This window comes from Chiloscyllium plagiosum, chromosome 13, assembly GCF_004010195.1.
Source record: "Chiloscyllium plagiosum isolate BGI_BamShark_2017 chromosome 13, ASM401019v2, whole genome shotgun sequence".
In the NCBI taxonomy this organism is placed as follows: Eukaryota; Metazoa; Chordata; class Chondrichthyes; order Orectolobiformes; family Hemiscylliidae; genus Chiloscyllium; species Chiloscyllium plagiosum.
The window spans coordinates 65247035-65264556 of NC_057722.1; the positions used below are offsets into that span (position 1 = coordinate 65247035).

Below are 17522 nucleotides of genomic sequence, written 5' to 3' on the forward strand. Positions count from 1 at the left end.
GGTCTGTTTCCATGCTGTACATCTCTATGACTCTCGATGACTCTATAACTTTCAAAAGTTCATTGGGGATGGATTTTCGCAGGCAAAAGGTTGGCTGGAAAATTGGAAACCTTTAAAAATGACATAACGGGAGTCCAGAGAAAATATGTTCCTGTATATATGACAGGCAAGGCTTGTAAGTGTAGGGAATGCAGGATGAGTAGAGAAATTGAGATTTTGGTTAGGAATAAGAAGGATGCATATGCCAAGTTTTGACAGCAGGTATCGAATTATCCCTAGAAAAGTATAAAGGCAGTAGGAATGCACTAAAGAGGGAAATCAGGAGAGCAAAGGTGGGGTGTGGGGGTGGGGAGGGGGGGTGAATGGGTGGACATGCGATAGCTTTGGCAAATAGAATTTAAGAGAATCCTAAGAGATGCTACAAATTCATTAATGACGAGAGGATAACTAGTGAGAGAATAGGGCCCCTTGAAGATCAGCAAGGTCACCTAAGTGTGGACCGGCAGGAGATGGGGCAAATGCGAACTGAATACTTTGCATCAGCATTTACAATGGAGCAGAATATGGAAGATATAGAACATGGAGAAATAAATAGTGACATCTTGAAAAATGTCCATATTACAGAGGAGGAGATGTTTGACATCTTTAAATGAATAAAGGTGGATAAATCCCTAGGACCAGATCAGGTGTATCGTGGAACACTGTGGAAAGCTAGTGAAGTGATTTCTGGGCCCCTTGTTGAGAGATTTGTATCATAGCCACAGATGAAGCGCTGGAAGACTCGAAGTTGGCTATCTATTGAAGAGGGGTGATAAGGAAAAGTCAGAGAATGATAGACCAGTCAGCTGACATTGCTGGTGGGCAACCTTTTAAAGGGAATCCCGAGAGACAGGATTTACATGCATTTTGAAAAGCAAGCACTGATTAAAGATAGTCAACATGACTTTGTGCATGGGAACTCGTGTCTCACTAACTTGATTGAGTTTTTTGAAGAAGTAACAAAGAGGATTTATGAGGGCAGAGTGGTGGACGTGATCTATATTGAATTCAAAAAGGTGTTCAACAAATTTCCTCATGGTAGAGTGGTCAGCAAGGTAAGATCACATAGGATACAGGGAGAACTAATGATTTGCATACAGAACTGGCTCGAAGGTAGAAGACAGAGGGTAGTGTTAGAGGGTTGATTTTTAGACTGGAAGCCTGTGACCGGTGGGTCCACTGCTTTTCCTCATTTATATAAATGATTGAGTATGAACATAGGAGGTTTGGTTGGTAAGTTTGCAGGTGACACCAAAATTGGAGGTATAGTGGACAGTGAAGGAGGTTACCTCAAAATACAACAGGATCTTGGTCAGATGGGTCAATTGACTGAGGGGTGGCAGATGGAATTTAATTTAGAGAAATGTTGGTGCTGCATTTGGAAAGGTAGATCAGGGCAGCACTTATACACTTAATGGTAAGGTCCTGGGGAGTGTTGCTGAAAAAAGAGATCTTAGGCTGTAGTTCATAGTTCCTTGCAAGTGGAATCGCAGGTAGACAGGATAGTGAAGAAAACATTTGGTACGCTTGCCTTTATTGATCAGTGCATTGAGTATAGAAGTTGAGAGTCATGTTGTGGCTGTACAGGTCATTGTTTAGGCCACTTTTGGAATACTGCATGCAATTCTGGTGTGCCAGCTATAGGGAGGATGTTGTGAAACTTGAAAGAGTTCAGAAAGCATTTTCAAGGATGTTGCTAGGGCTCGGGTGTTTGAGCTATAGGGAGTAGCTTAATACACTAGGGCTGTTTTCCGTAGAGCATTGGAGGCTGAGAGGTGGCGTTACAGATGTATGTAAAATCATGAGGGGCATGGATAGGGTGAATAGTCAAGGTCATTTTCCAGGGATGTGGGTATCTGAAATCTAGACAACATAGGTTTAAGGTGAGGGGAAAGATTTAAAAGGGATGTAAGGGTCAACATTTTCATGCAGAGCATGGTGCATGTATAAAATGAGATGCCAAAGGAAGTGATGGTGGCTGGTACAAATACAATATTTAAAAGGATGGGTATATCAGTATGAAGGGTTTAGAGGGATGTGTGTCAAATGCTGCAGATGGGAATAGATTAGTTCAGGATATATTGTCAGCATGGATGAGTTGGACCAAAGGGTCTGTTTTAATGCTGTAGATCTCTATGGCTCTATGATTCTATTCCTCTGTGTTTGGTGGTCAAAAACAAGTCCAGGTGTCACTGAGAAATTGCCCATTTCTACGCCAATGCATTCACTTCCAAACCAACCTGTGTTCATCTATTCTTCCATTCTCCCTCAATTGCCTATGACCATGTCCAATTACCCCTTAATGATCTGTTTTGGAAATTTCACCTTTGGAGTCACACACCACAGTATCATGACTTGGGTGTTGCTGTACACCAGTTGCTGAAAGTAGACTTGACGATGCAGCATGCAATGAAGTCTGCAAATGGCATGTTGGTCTTCATTGTGGAAGGATTCAAGTGCAGGAATGTCGTGATGTAATCATATTGAGCAATGATGAGACCGAACGTGGGACATTATGTGCATTTTTGGTCTCCACATCTGAGGAAAGATGTTCTGGCAAGATTGATATATGAAGAGTGACTGGATAGGCAAGGACTATATTCATTGATGTCCAGAAGATTGAGGAGGGATTTGGTAGAAGCCTACAAAATTTGAGCAGGACTGGACTGTATACATGCAGGAAAGATGTTTCTAATGACTAAGGTGTCCAGAAACAGGAGTCACAGTCTAAGGTAGGCTGTTTAGGACTGAGGTGAGAAGAATTTTCATCACCAAGACAGTGAAGAGCTTATGTAATTCTCTGCTCCAGAGGGTGCTATCAAACCCGAAAGGTTTTGAAATACAATTGTTAGAGCTAAATGGTCAAAGGGAATGGGGAGAAAGTGGGAACAGGGTATTGAATTGAATGATCAGCTGTGATCATATTGAATGGCTGAGCATACTGAATTGGCCAAGTGGCCTACTCTTGCTCCTATATTGGAACTTTCTGTGTTTGCTGATGATTGCACAATGCTCAGCACCATTTGGGAATCCTCAGATATTGAAGCAGTCTGAGTCCATGCATAAACAAATCTAACATTGTACCTGTTAAATGATAATTACTATTTGTGCTAATCATGTAACAGGCAATGGGCACAGCTAAATAAGGCCAAGAGCTGATTAGTGAAAGTGGGATGCAAATAGGTCTTTGTGAGTTTTGAGGAGATTTTTAGCTCAGGTTGAGATTTTGGATGTAGGTTTGCTCACTGAGCTGCGAGGTTCATTTCCACATATTTCGTTATCCTACTAGGCAACATCTTCAGTGGGCCTCAGGCAAGGCAATGCTGAAAATTTCTGCTTTTTATTTATATGTTTGGGTTGGTGATGTCATTTCCTGTGGTGATGTTACTTCCTGTGGTGAAGTCACTTCCGGTTCCTTTTCTCAGGGGTAATGAAATGAACCTTGCAGCTCAGTGAGCAAACCTACATCCAATTAATGAGTAGGTTATTGTGAGTAAATGCTGCTTTATAGCACTTTCTTGTTGCTGATTTTATGGCAGGGTGGGGTTGGGGATACGGATGACAAGACTGTAATGGGAATTGCAGAAGAGGATTAAGTGATTAGATGGAGATGGCATCGGAGGGATGGGAGGGGAAGGATGGAGTACCTTTGAAAAAGTGGCATGAGTGGAGATGAGATGTTGGAACAGATTAAACTGCTAAAATGGAGTGACAATTATTTAATATAATTCAATATGTTTTGTTATTCAACTTTTAGTTTTGTACTGACTGTGTACATTTGGGATATTCAAATGTTTTAGAATGTTGTTGGGTGAAATAAAGGAAAATTTGTATTGATTCTCTCACTAAAAAGGATTTTAATAGTTTATACCTTCCACAATTTCTATGGCTTGAAAGCATATTTACCACAGAGACACAGACTCATGGAAAAAGCAGTAAAGATGTTGCTTCAAATTTTGAATCTTAAACAATCTTTACCATGGACAAGTTTGTTAGCTGGGAAATTTTACTTGGACAATTGATGCTGACATGAGAGCAGGTATTATTTTACGACTTAGAGGGTGTGTTCATGGAGCACATTTGAGCCCATCTGATGTAAAGCTGTTTTCCCAACTCAGAATCTAACAATTTCCAAGTATGTGTCACTTTCTATAATTGTAACCAATTCACAAGTCAGACTCTTAACAGAAAAATCCTTGTTCTACTGGGGCAGCTTTGACACATGAGCACTTAATGTCATTTTCTTTGTAGTGAGATGTTTTGATTCTGTTCAGGACTACAGGATGGTGTATCAGGAACCCTGTATTTATAGAAGTAACATTGCAGTTAGGTTACTATTTCAATAGCAAAGATTTTGCAGGTCTCCTTTGTTAGAAATGTCTTTAAATCACTTGTCTTTAAACTGAAAATTGAGCTACACTGACAACCATTCACTTTTCCCTTCAAGAATAGATAATAGCATCATTATAATTTGATCCTGCACTCTTCTGCTACACCCCAGGCAAATTGAAGTTATTTGATTTCTTTTGGGAGTTTGCGTATTGTGAGATCAATGTATTTATGGCATTGTACTTGGGAGATTTTCATTACATGGAGCAATATATAAACACGTGAGATGTCCATTAAAAAAGAGCCAGTTAGAAATCTAATGATGCATTACATTTTGTCATTCGTTTTAACGTTATCCCTTCTTGCATCTATGCTGTTGAAGACTGAGCCAATCTGTCAACAATGGGGAGCTGATGACTTGGTTGGCCTGTCTAAAGAAGGCGACATTATTATCGGCGGAGTGTTCAGTGTGCACACCAATGTTGATCGCCTGGATCCTTCCTTTCAAAGAAGGCCCGAAGTGGTAAAGTGCAGAAAGTAAGTGAGAGCTTATATTTCGCTCTACATCTTAAACTTTTCAGATTCCTATTGCGAATGACGGTAATCAATTACATTGAACTACAACAAGGTGCTTTGTTTTCTGCGTTCAATGTGTCACAAATAAACAGTAGAAGTGAAATATAACCTTACAGGCTTTGCACCTGTGAAAGTTAGAAATTGTTGGGATATCTTGTTTTTGTTATTAAACACAGATGTACACGAACTGCCGCCAGATTTGTTCTTTGTGAACAAATATCTCTCGAGTTTCGTAATCAGTGGCTGCAACGTTGCAGCCACATTGCACATTACACATCTTTATTCCAAACTTCCAGTTCCTACCCGAAGTTTTGGGGAATTTTTCTTCTTGTGCAGATTACATGTCGACAGAACCGCAGTGACCGATTTCGTTCTTTGCTTGTGGAGTGCATTGGATGATTTTTCAAGGTTTTGAAATATCGATTAGAATTATTTCCCCAGGAAGAATAATGTTGTTCGTAATCAGCGACGTTGTCTCGCGGAGCAGGTCAACAAATTGCTCGCACCCATAACGCACTGAGATAATTGCATATTGTGTTTTCGCTAGTATCTGTCGGGAAGCACGTGAGAGCCTTTATTTTTCAGGAAGGCGATGAAGATTGTCGAAATAATGTTTTTGCGAAAAAGAGCGTAATTGTGGGCGGCATCGTGGCTCTGTTATGTCACCAGGGGCCCGGGTTCAATTTCAGCCTCGGACGACTATCTGCGTGGGGTTTGCACGACCTTCCCGTATCTGCGCGGGTTAGGTGAATTGGCAGTGGTAAATTGCCCCGTTGTGTCCAAGGATACACAGCCAGGTGGGTTAGCCATTCTAAACCTAAGCGGGGTTACACGACGAGGGCAGGGTTATGGATGTGGATGGGATATTCTTCGGAGGGTCGGTGCAGACTCGATGGGCCGAATAACCTCTTTCCGCCCTGTAGGCAGCAGGGATATATACTTTGCTGAACGCCGTCTTCATTTGTTGCTTAGTGATTGACATGTGCTTTAAGAGCAACCTTTAGGTTCTTGAATGCAATGTCCTAAAATAAAATAATTGTATAACTAAACAAGATGATTTCGGGCAGTTTCCAAATGTGAAATTTAAAGAAAAATATTTATTTTGTCAACTCAGATTGTTTCTTTTCTCCACAGCTTTTGGTTCTGAGCCTTTCGTTTCGTGCTGACGATGATTTTCGCTATTGACGAAATCAACAGGAACCCAAAGCTACTTCCTAATCTTACCCTGGGTTACCGGATTTATGACACCTGTACCATGCCACCTTTAACTCTGAGATCAACCTTTGAGTTTCTAAACAGCGGTGAAGGCAAGTCTTCCGATTGCCAAAGGTCATCTGCAGTTTCAGCCATCGTCGGTGACTCTGGATCCTCGCAGTCTATAGCAATGGCTACCCTAATCGGTCCTTTCAGCATTCCCATGGTAAGATATACATTAGCCAATGATCATATTATTTAAACAGGACTAGGTTCATTCTATTTAATAAATTAAAACAAAATAAAACATAATTTTCTGGAGAAACTCAGCGGTCTGGCAGCATCTGTGCAGAGAAAGCAGAGTTAACGCTTCGGTTCCAATGACCTTTCTTCAAGGTTATTCTATTTACTGTCCTAAAACGAGACACTAATGTTCATCTTTCTCCGAAAATTTCACTGGGACTATTTCTTAGCATAACTGTATCCAGTCGCTAACTAATATTGCCAGCAACTGCAACAGCATACAGTAATATTGATAGTGCAGCTTAGTTAATGCACATTGATTACATGATTTTCGTTTTGTTTCTTATTCGTGATTAAGTGCAACAAAATAAAAACCGTTTAGACTGCAATTAATAACAGTAATTTGACCATTGCTACATAATGCGATCAGGGCTAGAAAAGAGAGGCTGAATGACGTCCCAAAAGAGATTACGCAGCATTTCGTTAGGTTAGACTTATGTGGATCATCCACTTATGTGGATGAACAGAACTAATGGCCACAAAAATATGGGAGCTACTAATGATCTCAGTAAGAAATTCAGGTAAAATCGAGCTCATCAGTCAGTAAGCAAGGAGGTAGATCATCTGCTATGTTTGTGGGGAGTAGCATAGGTGTAACTAAGGAGAAGCCAGATGGAGAAAAGAATAGATTGTATGTTGATAGGGCGAGGTGCAAAGTAGGTCAAGGGGGTAATTTAGGAGGTATTTATCTTTAAGGAAGATGTTGATGAAATGCGCCCATGCTACGTTTTGTGGGGAAGCCCACAACTGGAAACATCAATACAAGACAATCGCCAAGAAACCCAAAAGGTAATTGACAAGAAACTTACTTATCTAAAGATTGATGAGAATGTAAAAGTGTTATCAATAGGGAGCTTTTCTATTCATTGGATGTAGATGTCACTGGTAAGCAAGGTTTTGTTGCCTATTGCTAATTATCCCGTGCATTAGTTCAACTTAAGTTGCCAAAATTATATTAAAGGAAGGAATTAAGATGTTATATTATTGAATCACAGAATTATTCGACACATGAAGAGTTTGTCTAGCCCCCATTCTGTATATAATATTTTTGAAGGAACTTTCCAAATATCCCAAACTTACTGCCTTCTCCCCCATTAATATTTTTCTTTCGTGCATACAAATGAGATGATTTTCCTTGCTTTGGGGACAGCAGGTTCGAATATTTATATGATCCAAATACGTGAAACCCAATACTAACTGAATCATTCAACTTAACCTTTGCTTTTTCCAAAGATTGTAATTTTATAACAAAAGCCCAAAAGGCAAGTAAAGCCCCGAAATTTCGTTAAAAAAAAACCCTGGACAATTGGAAATGCTTCCAATTTTAGACATGCATCAGAATTTACTGTAACCTCAATGCTTCTCCCAGTTGTAGCATGATCGAAATTGCTTCCCGGGCTTTTGTAATAACACAGACTGTACAGAGTGTATTGCCTTTAACAGGAACTATAAAAATATAAATAGGAAAATGTAATCGGGTTCAATCTCAATTTTCCACAGGTCAGCTACTTTTCCACCTGTGCATGCCTGAGTAACAGGAAGGAATACCCATCATTTTTCAGAACCATACCGAGTGACTACTTTCAGGCAAGAGCCTTAGCCCATCTGGTGAAACGCTTTGGTTGGACGTGGATCGGGATGGTTAGAAACGACGATGATTATGGCAACTTTGGGATGCAAGCTTTCACCGAAACTGTCCAACCATTAGGAGTTTGCATTGCTTTCTCCGAGTCTATTCACAGAAGCTACCACAGAGACAAGCTACTTCGAATCGTAGACACTGTACGGAAATCTTCAACCAAAGTTGTCGTGGCATTTGTTGCACCAGCTGAGATGACAGTTTTATTGAATGAAATCGTACGACAGAATGTGACTGGTATACAATGGATAGGAAGCGAGGCTTGGGTATCTTCACACTTTTTACCCCAGGATAAAAGCAGGCGGTTTGTCGCCGGCACGATCGGAGTTGCAATTCGCCAGGTAGATATACCAGGACTGAGAGAATTTCTCATGGACGTCCATCCTTCCATGTATCCAGGTAACCGTTTAGTGAAGGAGTTTTGGGAATCAACTTTCGGCTGTGCACTGAGGGGCACAGTGAACACAACAGATCAAGTTCGCTACACTATGAGGAAGGAATGTACAGGACGAGAAAGTTTGCGGATGACGCGCAATGAACTTACTGATGTCTCACAGTATCGGGTTACTTACAATGTATATAAAGCTACATATGCAATAGCCCACGCCATTCATGACATGCTGTCTTGTAAAAGTGGCAAAAATCAATTTCTGCAAAAAGGTTGTGCAAATATCTCAAGTTTTCAACCCTGGCAGGTAAGGAGTCAACATTGTTAATTCCTAAGTAACATTTTAAGTATCGATATATTTAAACTACTTTCACTTCAAAACATTTATACAAATTAAATACGATATTAAATGCTCCAAGTTTCTGTTAACGTCTGAATACTTTGCTCCATTTTAAAGCTTTTGCATTATATGAAAACAGTCAATTTCACGACCAAGATCGGTGAGAACGTCTATTTTGATGACAATGGAGATCCAGTAGCTACCTATGACATCGTAAACTGGCAACCCAACGCGGCTGGCGGCGTGGACATCGTCAGTGTTGGAGTTTATGACGGATCTGCCCCTCCAGGCCATGAAATTGCGATAAAGGATGAAACAGTTGTTTGGAGTGGAGATCAGATGACGGTATGGACAGTAACAACAGTGCGCCTAATGGCGTGGATAAGACCAAGCTTAACAGTCATGCACTTTACTGAATTAAGTTAAAAATCACACAACACCAGGTTAAAGTCCAACAGGTTTAATTGGCAGCACTAGCTTTCGAAGCGCTGCTCCTTCATCCACCTGATGAAGGAGCGGCGCTCCGAAAGCTAGTGCTTCCAATTAAACTTGTTGGACTATAAGCTGGTGTTGTGTGATTTTTAACTTTGTACACCCTAGTCCAACAGCATCTCCAATTCACGTTCACTGAGTTAGCTTGTCTTGAAATTCCACACTGATTAGAATGTGCTGCCTGGAAATGCAAAGTTAAAAATCACACAACACCAGGTTATAGTCCAACAGGTTTAATTGGAAGCTTTCGGAGCGACGTTCCTTCATCAGGTGGTAATGGAGGGCTCAATCCTAACACACAGAATTTATAGCAAAAATTTACACATCTTTAAAGACTGTGATACATGTATTAAAGCAGAAGGAAACAATAGGTGGTTAACTTCGCGAATACCCCCGAACGCGGGATTTTCATCGTTTCTTTAAACTCATCATCAATAGCGTTATCAATTTGATGTAGTGAAATCCTTGAGTCAGATATCTAGATTGTTTTCTAAACGTTTAAGTTGAAGATTTGCGAATTATAGGGACCATGCTACCTCCCTCGCTCCCTAAGAACTATATCAGCGATGATATCTACCTTAGACCGATAGCACTTCACGGAAAGCCAGTTACTCAGCTTGCCAGCAAATGTGACTTCTCCTATGCTGATTGGGAAAAGGAGTTCAGAGATTAAACAGTCAAGAAACTTCCCAGATAATATCCACCTGGAAAGTTGAACGAGTCGGAAATTTTGCTCTCCAGAATTTCAGCTGAACGATTCGCCATTGCTTGGCAGAATTATTCGGGTGGCGATGGGTTAGAGCTGTCGACTTGCCTAAAAATGGGCGAGGCCAAACTAAATTGCTGTCTTTGGTAGTGGGTGCACTCCTTCTTCAGTTCTCATATTTTTGACATCATAATTAATCTCAATCACCTTCAAAGGAGTTTCAGTCACGTTCCACTCTGCTCTCTTATACGCCCTGTTTTGTGCATGCCTCACCACGCTGAATTCCCCTCTTCTGGCTTTGTAAGAAGTCCTAACTTCTTGTCAAAAAGCGCATAAAACGGGATAATCGAAATCGAGAGCACATAGAAAAGGAAATGCAGGAAGAAAAATCACAAATTAAATGCCAGGATTATTGAGTTTATAGGCACAGAAGTAATACAGAATCTAAGACAGAAATTGCTGTAGTAATAGGTTTGGCAACATGTGTGAGGGGATGGCAATATTAACGCTTCGGGTCCGGTGACCATAGTTCAAAACTTATGAAGTCGCCAGACTCGATATTTTAATTCTACTTTCTGCCCACAGATGCTGCCAGGCCTGCTGAGTTTCTCCAGCAATTTCTGTTTTTGCTTCAGATCTTGACATGCGCAGTTCTACTTTTTATTTGAATACAAAATCAAATCCGACAAACTATTTGAAAATTGGAAAATCAGCAAATACATTTCTTTCTAACAATGTTGCAAAACCCTGAATAAGAATCAGTGACAGGGCACTGCCACTTAGAAAATCTCTTCAATGATTGTTATCTTTGATCAGTAAATAAACCAATGCGTTTTGTATGTACGAATTACTGATTGGATTGGAAAGGAAAATTCAAAATCCAATGAGCGGAATCATTGTTGGTGAGAGATTACCCCGAAATCTAACAGTGTGCCTGAAAGGAAAACTCGGTAGAGAAACAAGAAATGCGTGCTCAGAATCGCGATTATCAAGAGTCATCTGCAACAGTCTAAATAGATTTATACTGATCAATGTAGAATTGAGTGATAGTGACTTACAAAAATCCCTTGCCTTATGATAAAAAAGTCTCTATCGCAAAATGTTTCATCGTTTACTTTCTTAAGCTGAAAGTTGTTTAAAAATTGTCAATAACGTTATCATACATTTACAATATAAGGTCAAGAAACGTAAAATGACTCCAAGAGTATTTTGGCAAAAAAAACCCACTCGTTTTATTTTCTCCCTTACAATCTTATCCGAATATTTTCATGTCGAATGGAACTGTACAATTACCAGCCGACTTTTGATTAAATTGAGATGATAGCAAGTGGCTGTCTCCATTTAACAGTGTGGTGGAATTATCATCCTTGCTTTACGACGCAACAGATCAACAGGCATTTTTTTCTTCAAGTTTGTATCTACAGACACTTTACACTCTCATGACATGTATATTTTGCTTTGCACCGAGTAAAACAAAGCTCTTTCTTTAATTCAAATATTAATAGAATCAAATTGATAATTCGAAAAGTAATTTTGTTTCAGACACATCGTTATATTTGAACAGTGCTTGCTTCACGAATTGATGAACTATGTCCTAGTGATCTGTTCTGTGTAAAATCCAAATACAGTCAATAAGATAGACGCATTGGTTGTATTAAACAGAAATCAATCAATCTCTTCAGAGATGTTATCACGCCCTTCTGAATCGGATAGGAATTGAATCCGGGTCTACAGGCTCAGTGGTGGGGACTCTACTGTTGCACCGCAAGAAACCAAACATCCGAGCTCCAGTGCAGAGAACCAATGCTAAAACAGGCTACTCAGCACATCCTACCTGTAGCACCAACAGATAAGAGCATGACTCTTAGCATCGTACCCTAGAAAAATCTCTGGATCTGGTATTTAGAAGTGTTAATTGAGCCAGCACTTGTTGCAACGCCAACACCCTTTGCGTGAATACGTACTTCCTCCATTCTCCCCGTCAGGCATCGGCTCTGGTTTAAAGTTTATGCCCCGGATGTTTTGTTTTAATTCAGTTGCAGAATGTGGTTACCGCTGGCATAGAAGATGTTCATTTCTTATCCCGAATTGCCCTCAGTTGAGTGAATTGACCGAAGATTTGCAGAGCATTTAGGAGTCAAATACATTGGTGTTAATTTGGAAACACACAATGGTCGGCAGACTTTCTCCCCTCAAGGAGATAACTGATAACAAAGCAGTAGTCTCCTGATTACCATTCATTTGCTGAAAGTTTACTGTGCATTTATTTCTTCACTGGATGTAAACACCTCTGTTACCGTACTGGGATTGTCATTTAACTTCCTTGAGAGCAGAAAAGATTTTATCTATCGATTCTCACAGTTTCTTTGAAACACTGCAGAACAATAATCAAATTACATCATAATGCACCCTAATTTACAAAATATCTCCACAGAATCCCATCCGGTAACCCTGGCAACTTTCTGGTGAATATCGGCTGCACCCCTTTCTCATGCTCGTATAACCTTTCAGAATTGGCTTTCAGAGCCGGAGCTGAACACAGTAATCCAGATGTGTTCGAACAATGGTTTGATATAGTCCATGTAAAACGTCCTCCACCTTCAATCCCAGCTCTGTAGTTATAATGGATAAAAATGCAGTCATGTTCTTGACGGTTTAATTTCCACGCTGCATCTTCAAGAACTTCCGTAGAAATTCCAGTTAGACCTGTCCCAAATTGCCTCGCCACTTTCGAAACAGCTCAATTTTTTTGAAGGCCTTAGTAAGGGCTTTTGTGGAAGTGCTTCTATCTCTAGATCAGCAGACGTGGGTTCAAAAACCACCTGCTGCAGAGACGTGTAAGAGCATCTCTGAAAATGTCGATTGGGAAAATGCTCCTAGTGGCTTCAGTACATGGGGACATTGTGGAGCAGTGGAAATGTCCTTATCTCAAAAGCAGGAATCCCTGGATCCCACCTGCTTCAGAGGTGTGCAGTAGCATCTCATACCAAGTCTTAAGTGTTTCCGATATTCCTTATGGACGCCAATAACATTCTGCAACAAATGTGAAGCTAATAGGTTTATGTTGTGTTGAATTCGCTTTAGCACAATTCTGCAATACAATATGAAAATTACAATGTTACAGGATAATTAAAGAAAACTTTGTCTTCTTTATAAGGTTCCAAGAGCAGTTTGCTCTGAAAGCTGCCCCAAAGGGACAAGGAAAGCAACAAGGAAAGGGCAACCCGTTTGTTGCTTTGACTGCATAAAATGCGCCGATGGTGAAATTAGCAACATTACTGGTAAGGACCAACAATGGGATTCGCTAAAAGAACGCACATAAAGAACACACTTCAGTTTTCATTGAATTGTAAATATTAAGCATATTATTGCTCTAATTGCAGTGTTATTAGCAAAACGAGAGCAGGGGAGGTATTTCTGCTGATTTCTTTGACATCTGTATAAGTTAGTATAAACACAGATTTTTCTTTCTAGCTTCTAGTTTTTTTAAAATAAATAAAAACCTAGATTCATTTTCATTTTCTTCCATTTAGATTCATCAGATTGCATTAAATGCCCACGGCAATACCGGTCCAACTGGAGACGAGATGAATGCATATTAAAGGACATTGAGTTTCTTTCCTTTGGAGATCCAATGGGGATTATTTTGGTGACTCTGGCATTTCTTGGAGCCTCCATCACAATCAGTGTATTTGTTTTGTTTTATGTTCACAGAAACACTCCAATTGTTAAAGCAAACAACTCCGAGTTGAGTTTTTTGCTTCTTTGTGCATTAACCTTGTGTTTTCTGTGTTCAATGACGTTCCTTGGAGAACCTTCCACCTGGTCCTGTATATTGCGACACACAGCATTTGGTGTAATTTTTGTTTTTTGCATTTCATGTGTTTTGAGTAAAACAGTTGTTGTGGTGATGGCATTTAATGCAGTCCTTCCCAGCAATAACATGATGAGGTGGTTTGGACCTGCGCAGCAGCGCTTATCTGTGTGTGTCCTTACACTGGTACAATGTGTAATATGCTCAGTCTGGCTAAGAATATCACCTCCTTATCCTCTAAAGAACAGTGATTATTTCACTGAAATAATTGTTTTTGAATGCAATGTAGGTTCGCCAATTGCCTTTTATTGTGTACTGGGTTATATTGGATTTCTGTCTTGTGTGTGTTTTGTGGTTGCTTTTCTAGCTCGTCAACTTCCAAACAATTTCAATGAAGCTAAACACATCACTTTTAGTATGCTTATCTTTTGTGCTGTGTGGCTAACTTTTATTCCAGCATATATCAGCTCCCCTGGTAAATACGCTGTAGCTGTGGAAGTCTTTGCTATTTTAGCATCCAGCTTTGGACTAGTTTTCTGTATTTTTTCCCCCAAATGTTATATTATCTTGTTGAGAAAAGATAGAAATTCAAAGAAGCACATGATGGTTAAATGACTTCCAAGGATCTTCATTTATTCCACCAAGCTTTGTAATTTCATGTCGGTGAAGTAAATGTATTTGCTGAAAGAAGATACTGTAATCCTAATGTAATGTCACAAATTTTAATGCTAAAATGGACTACACAGATTTTTTTGACTAAATATGAAATTGATTCTTAATATTGTTTTTGCATCTATTAAAATCAGTTAATTAGATTGTCAGTATTCTTCATTTCTTCTTTCACAGTGGGGATGAATCTGGGATTGCAGCAGAGGAAGCAATGTGGGAAGCAGGGTAGAACACAGATGGGAGACAATCGCAGAGGTGGGGGGCAGAGTAAAATAGGGCATTACTTCTTCGAAGTTAAAATTTGAGGCAAACAGTTCAATTGTTTGCATATTAATGAAATGTAGCAAAGACATGGTCTTGAAAGAATTTTATTTTTCTGCCAATTCATTTCTTGCCTCTTTAAGGAAGCATCATTTTTTGTTGATAATTATGTTTTGTTTCAAAATCACAAATCCTCCTCTTCCGTCTGATGCTAGACTGATAAGAGAAAACTCGTGAACAGATGTCAGAAGTGGTTTTATGGTTCCAACTGTCACTTCAATGTAATTCAAGAACGTTTCCAACAAACTCAACAAACTGGATTGACATTGTACTGCAACACATCAGAGAGTATTTCTGTTCTGGAGTCACAATATTTTGAATGAGACCTTACACCGAGATTCTCTCTGCTCGCCCATGCTGTTGTAATGTGTTGGTCATGGGAGTGGAGATATCCAGGCATCTCGGGGAAGTCAAAACCCTCAATCAATTTAACCAACTAATTATCCATTAAAACATTTTAGTTTCTAAAACCTTACTTTGCATAATGGCCTTCCTGTTTCAAACATTAGAATATTGGTTGCTCTTCAATCGCAATTTATCTTTGCTACTTTTGCTTGTTAGCTTCTCTGCAACTTGATCTGCAATTTGCTTCTCTTGCACGTGATTAAAAACTTCTGAAAATCATGTGCATGTAAGATGTGCACCCTTTGGCTAACAGCTTTTTGATAATATCATCAGAGTTTGATTAGTCTTGGGACTCTATGATGTAGTGTTAGTGCCCCTCCTCTGGGCCAGGAAACCTGTGTTCAAGACTCACCCAGAGGTATGTGATAATATCTCTGAACAGGTTGTTTACAAACTATCTTGAAATCGTCTTGGAAGTTGACAAGGACAACTAAGCATAAACATAATGGGAGAGAATTCAAATTTTGGTGAACTGAAAGTTGCTGTATCTCAGATGAATTTGAATCAAGCTCAGGGTCTATGGGTACACTCATACAACACCTAACTCCATGTCAGATGATCCAGGTTCAATTTCCACATTTCATAGAATTGTGTCATAACAAATCTAAACAAATTGATGAAAATAACTATAAAGTTAAGTTTAATTAATTTGTGTGGAGGCGATGACTAGTGGTATTATGGTTGGACTAGCAACCAAACATCCAAGTAATGTCTTGGGAATTGGGTGTCTGACCACAGCAGATCAGAATTGCACAAAACCTGGCATTAAAATTCGACTAATTAACTCATCAGGTTCACAAATGTCCTTTAGTGAAAGAAACCAGTTGACCAAGATGTGATTAATTCTTTACTGTCCTCTGAAATGTCTTAACAAACCATTCACTTACATCAATCAGAGATATAAAGAATTACATCCGATAGACCACCTGACATCCAATAAAGTACCAAAATAACAATGACAAGCTCAGTTCTCCTGTCCTCTTGCTTGCATCTGAGTTCCAAAATTGGAAAAGGTGTCTCACAGCCTAGCCCAGCAGAAGCCTACAAAGTCATACTCAAGAATCATACTTTAAACACCATGTCCTAAACAATGTGATCACTTTCCTGTGGTCTGTTCTGTCCAACTAACTGGACAAGGTCAGCAAAGGTGGTAATGCAATCATATGCTGTTGAGAGAATGCTGGCCTAGAAGTTCTCAACACTAATTCCAGACCTTTTGACATTTCATGGCATCAGGATAAAAATGGTGAAGAAATTCTCCTACTGCTAACAATATATCATCTACCCTCAGCCCTTTCCTCCTGCTGCCTCACCGCCTCCCACCCTCCACAAAAACCACGCTAATTCATCAATACTTCTCCATGTTTATATTAGATTAGATTAGATTAGATTCCCTACAGTGTGGAAACAGGCCCTTCGGCCCAACAAGTCCACACCGACCCGCCGAATCGTAACCCACCCAGACCCATTCTCCTACATTTACGCCTTCACCTAACACTACGGGAAATTTAGCGTGGCCAATTCACCTGACCTGCACATTTTTGGATTGTGGGGGGAAACCGAAGCACCCGGAGGAAACCCACGCAGACACGGGGACAATGTGCAAACTCCACACAGAGAGTCACCTGAGGCAGGAATTGAACCCGGGTCTCTGGCGCTGCCAGGCAGCAGTTGAACAGCACTTGGAGGAAACTCTGAGGGTGGCAAGGGCACACAATGCACTCTGGGTGGGGACTTCAATGTCTACCACTAAAAATGGCTCAGCCGAATCATTCTGAGCTGGTTGAGTTCTAAAAGGCAAAACTGTCAGATTTGGTCTGCAGGAGGTGGTGAAGGAACCAACGAGAGGGAGCAAAAATATTTGACCTCAACATCACCAACTTATTTGGCACAGATGAATTTGTTCATGATAGTATATGAAGGGATGAAATCCTGCATTCACATTGAGAACACCTTAATATAGCCAATTTTACCATTGACATCAAACGTGGCTCAATAAAGAGTGGAGAAAGGCTTGTCAGGGCATGACTAGGTATACCCAGAAATTAAGTGTCTAATGGTTGTAGCTACAGACAGGATTACCTGCATGCCAAATGGCCTAAGCAGCAAGTGCTTCCATAACCAATTGATCAGAGTTATACTCTGCAGTCCTGCCCACATCCAGTCATGAATGGGTGAAGGATAAATAAACAATGACATCAGTGGTAGGCAAGTTGTTGGAGTGAATCCCGATGGACAGGATTTACATGTATTTGGGTCAGAAAGGACCAATTAGGGATAGTCAACATAGTTTTGAGTGTGGGAAAT

The 17522-nt window shown here is 40.0% G+C and overlaps 1 protein-coding gene across 3 annotated transcripts; it reads left to right on the top strand.

Moving 5' to 3' along the window:
• Positions 1–3501: 3501 nt before the first annotated feature.
• LOC122556152 (extracellular calcium-sensing receptor-like) lies at positions 3502–14553 on the top strand. Of its 3 annotated transcripts, none has more exons than XM_043702658.1 (7): positions 3502–3528; positions 4751–4905; positions 6079–6364; positions 7942–8775; positions 8926–9153; positions 13164–13287; positions 13540–14553. In XM_043702658.1, the coding sequence occupies exons 3-7, from the start codon at positions 6113–6115 to the stop codon at positions 14433–14435; spliced, it is 2334 nt and encodes a 777-aa protein (XP_043558593.1). In that variant the 5' UTR covers positions 3502–3528; positions 4751–4905; positions 6079–6112; the 3' UTR covers positions 14436–14553. The 3 variants fall into 3 exon arrangements, with proteins under 3 accessions (XP_043558593.1, XP_043558592.1, XP_043558594.1); XM_043702657.1 differs by lacking the exon at positions 3502–3528 and adding an exon at positions 4001–4078; XM_043702659.1 differs by lacking the exons at positions 3502–3528; positions 4751–4905; positions 6079–6364 and adding an exon at positions 7160–7230.
• Positions 14554–17522: the final 2969 nt, after the last annotated feature.

Coding starts and splice junctions, on each gene's coding strand:
- LOC122556152 (XM_043702658.1), top strand. CDS start 6,113: ATGATTTTCGCTATTGACGAAATCAACAGGAACCCAAAGCTACTTCCT. Junction 6,365..7,941: donor GTCCTTTCAGCATTCCCATG/GTAAGATATACA, acceptor AATTTTCCACAG/GTCAGCTACTTTTCCACCTG. Junction 9,154..13,163: donor GGAGTGGAGATCAGATGACG/GTATGGACAGTA, acceptor CTTCTTTATAAG/GTTCCAAGAGCAGTTTGCTC.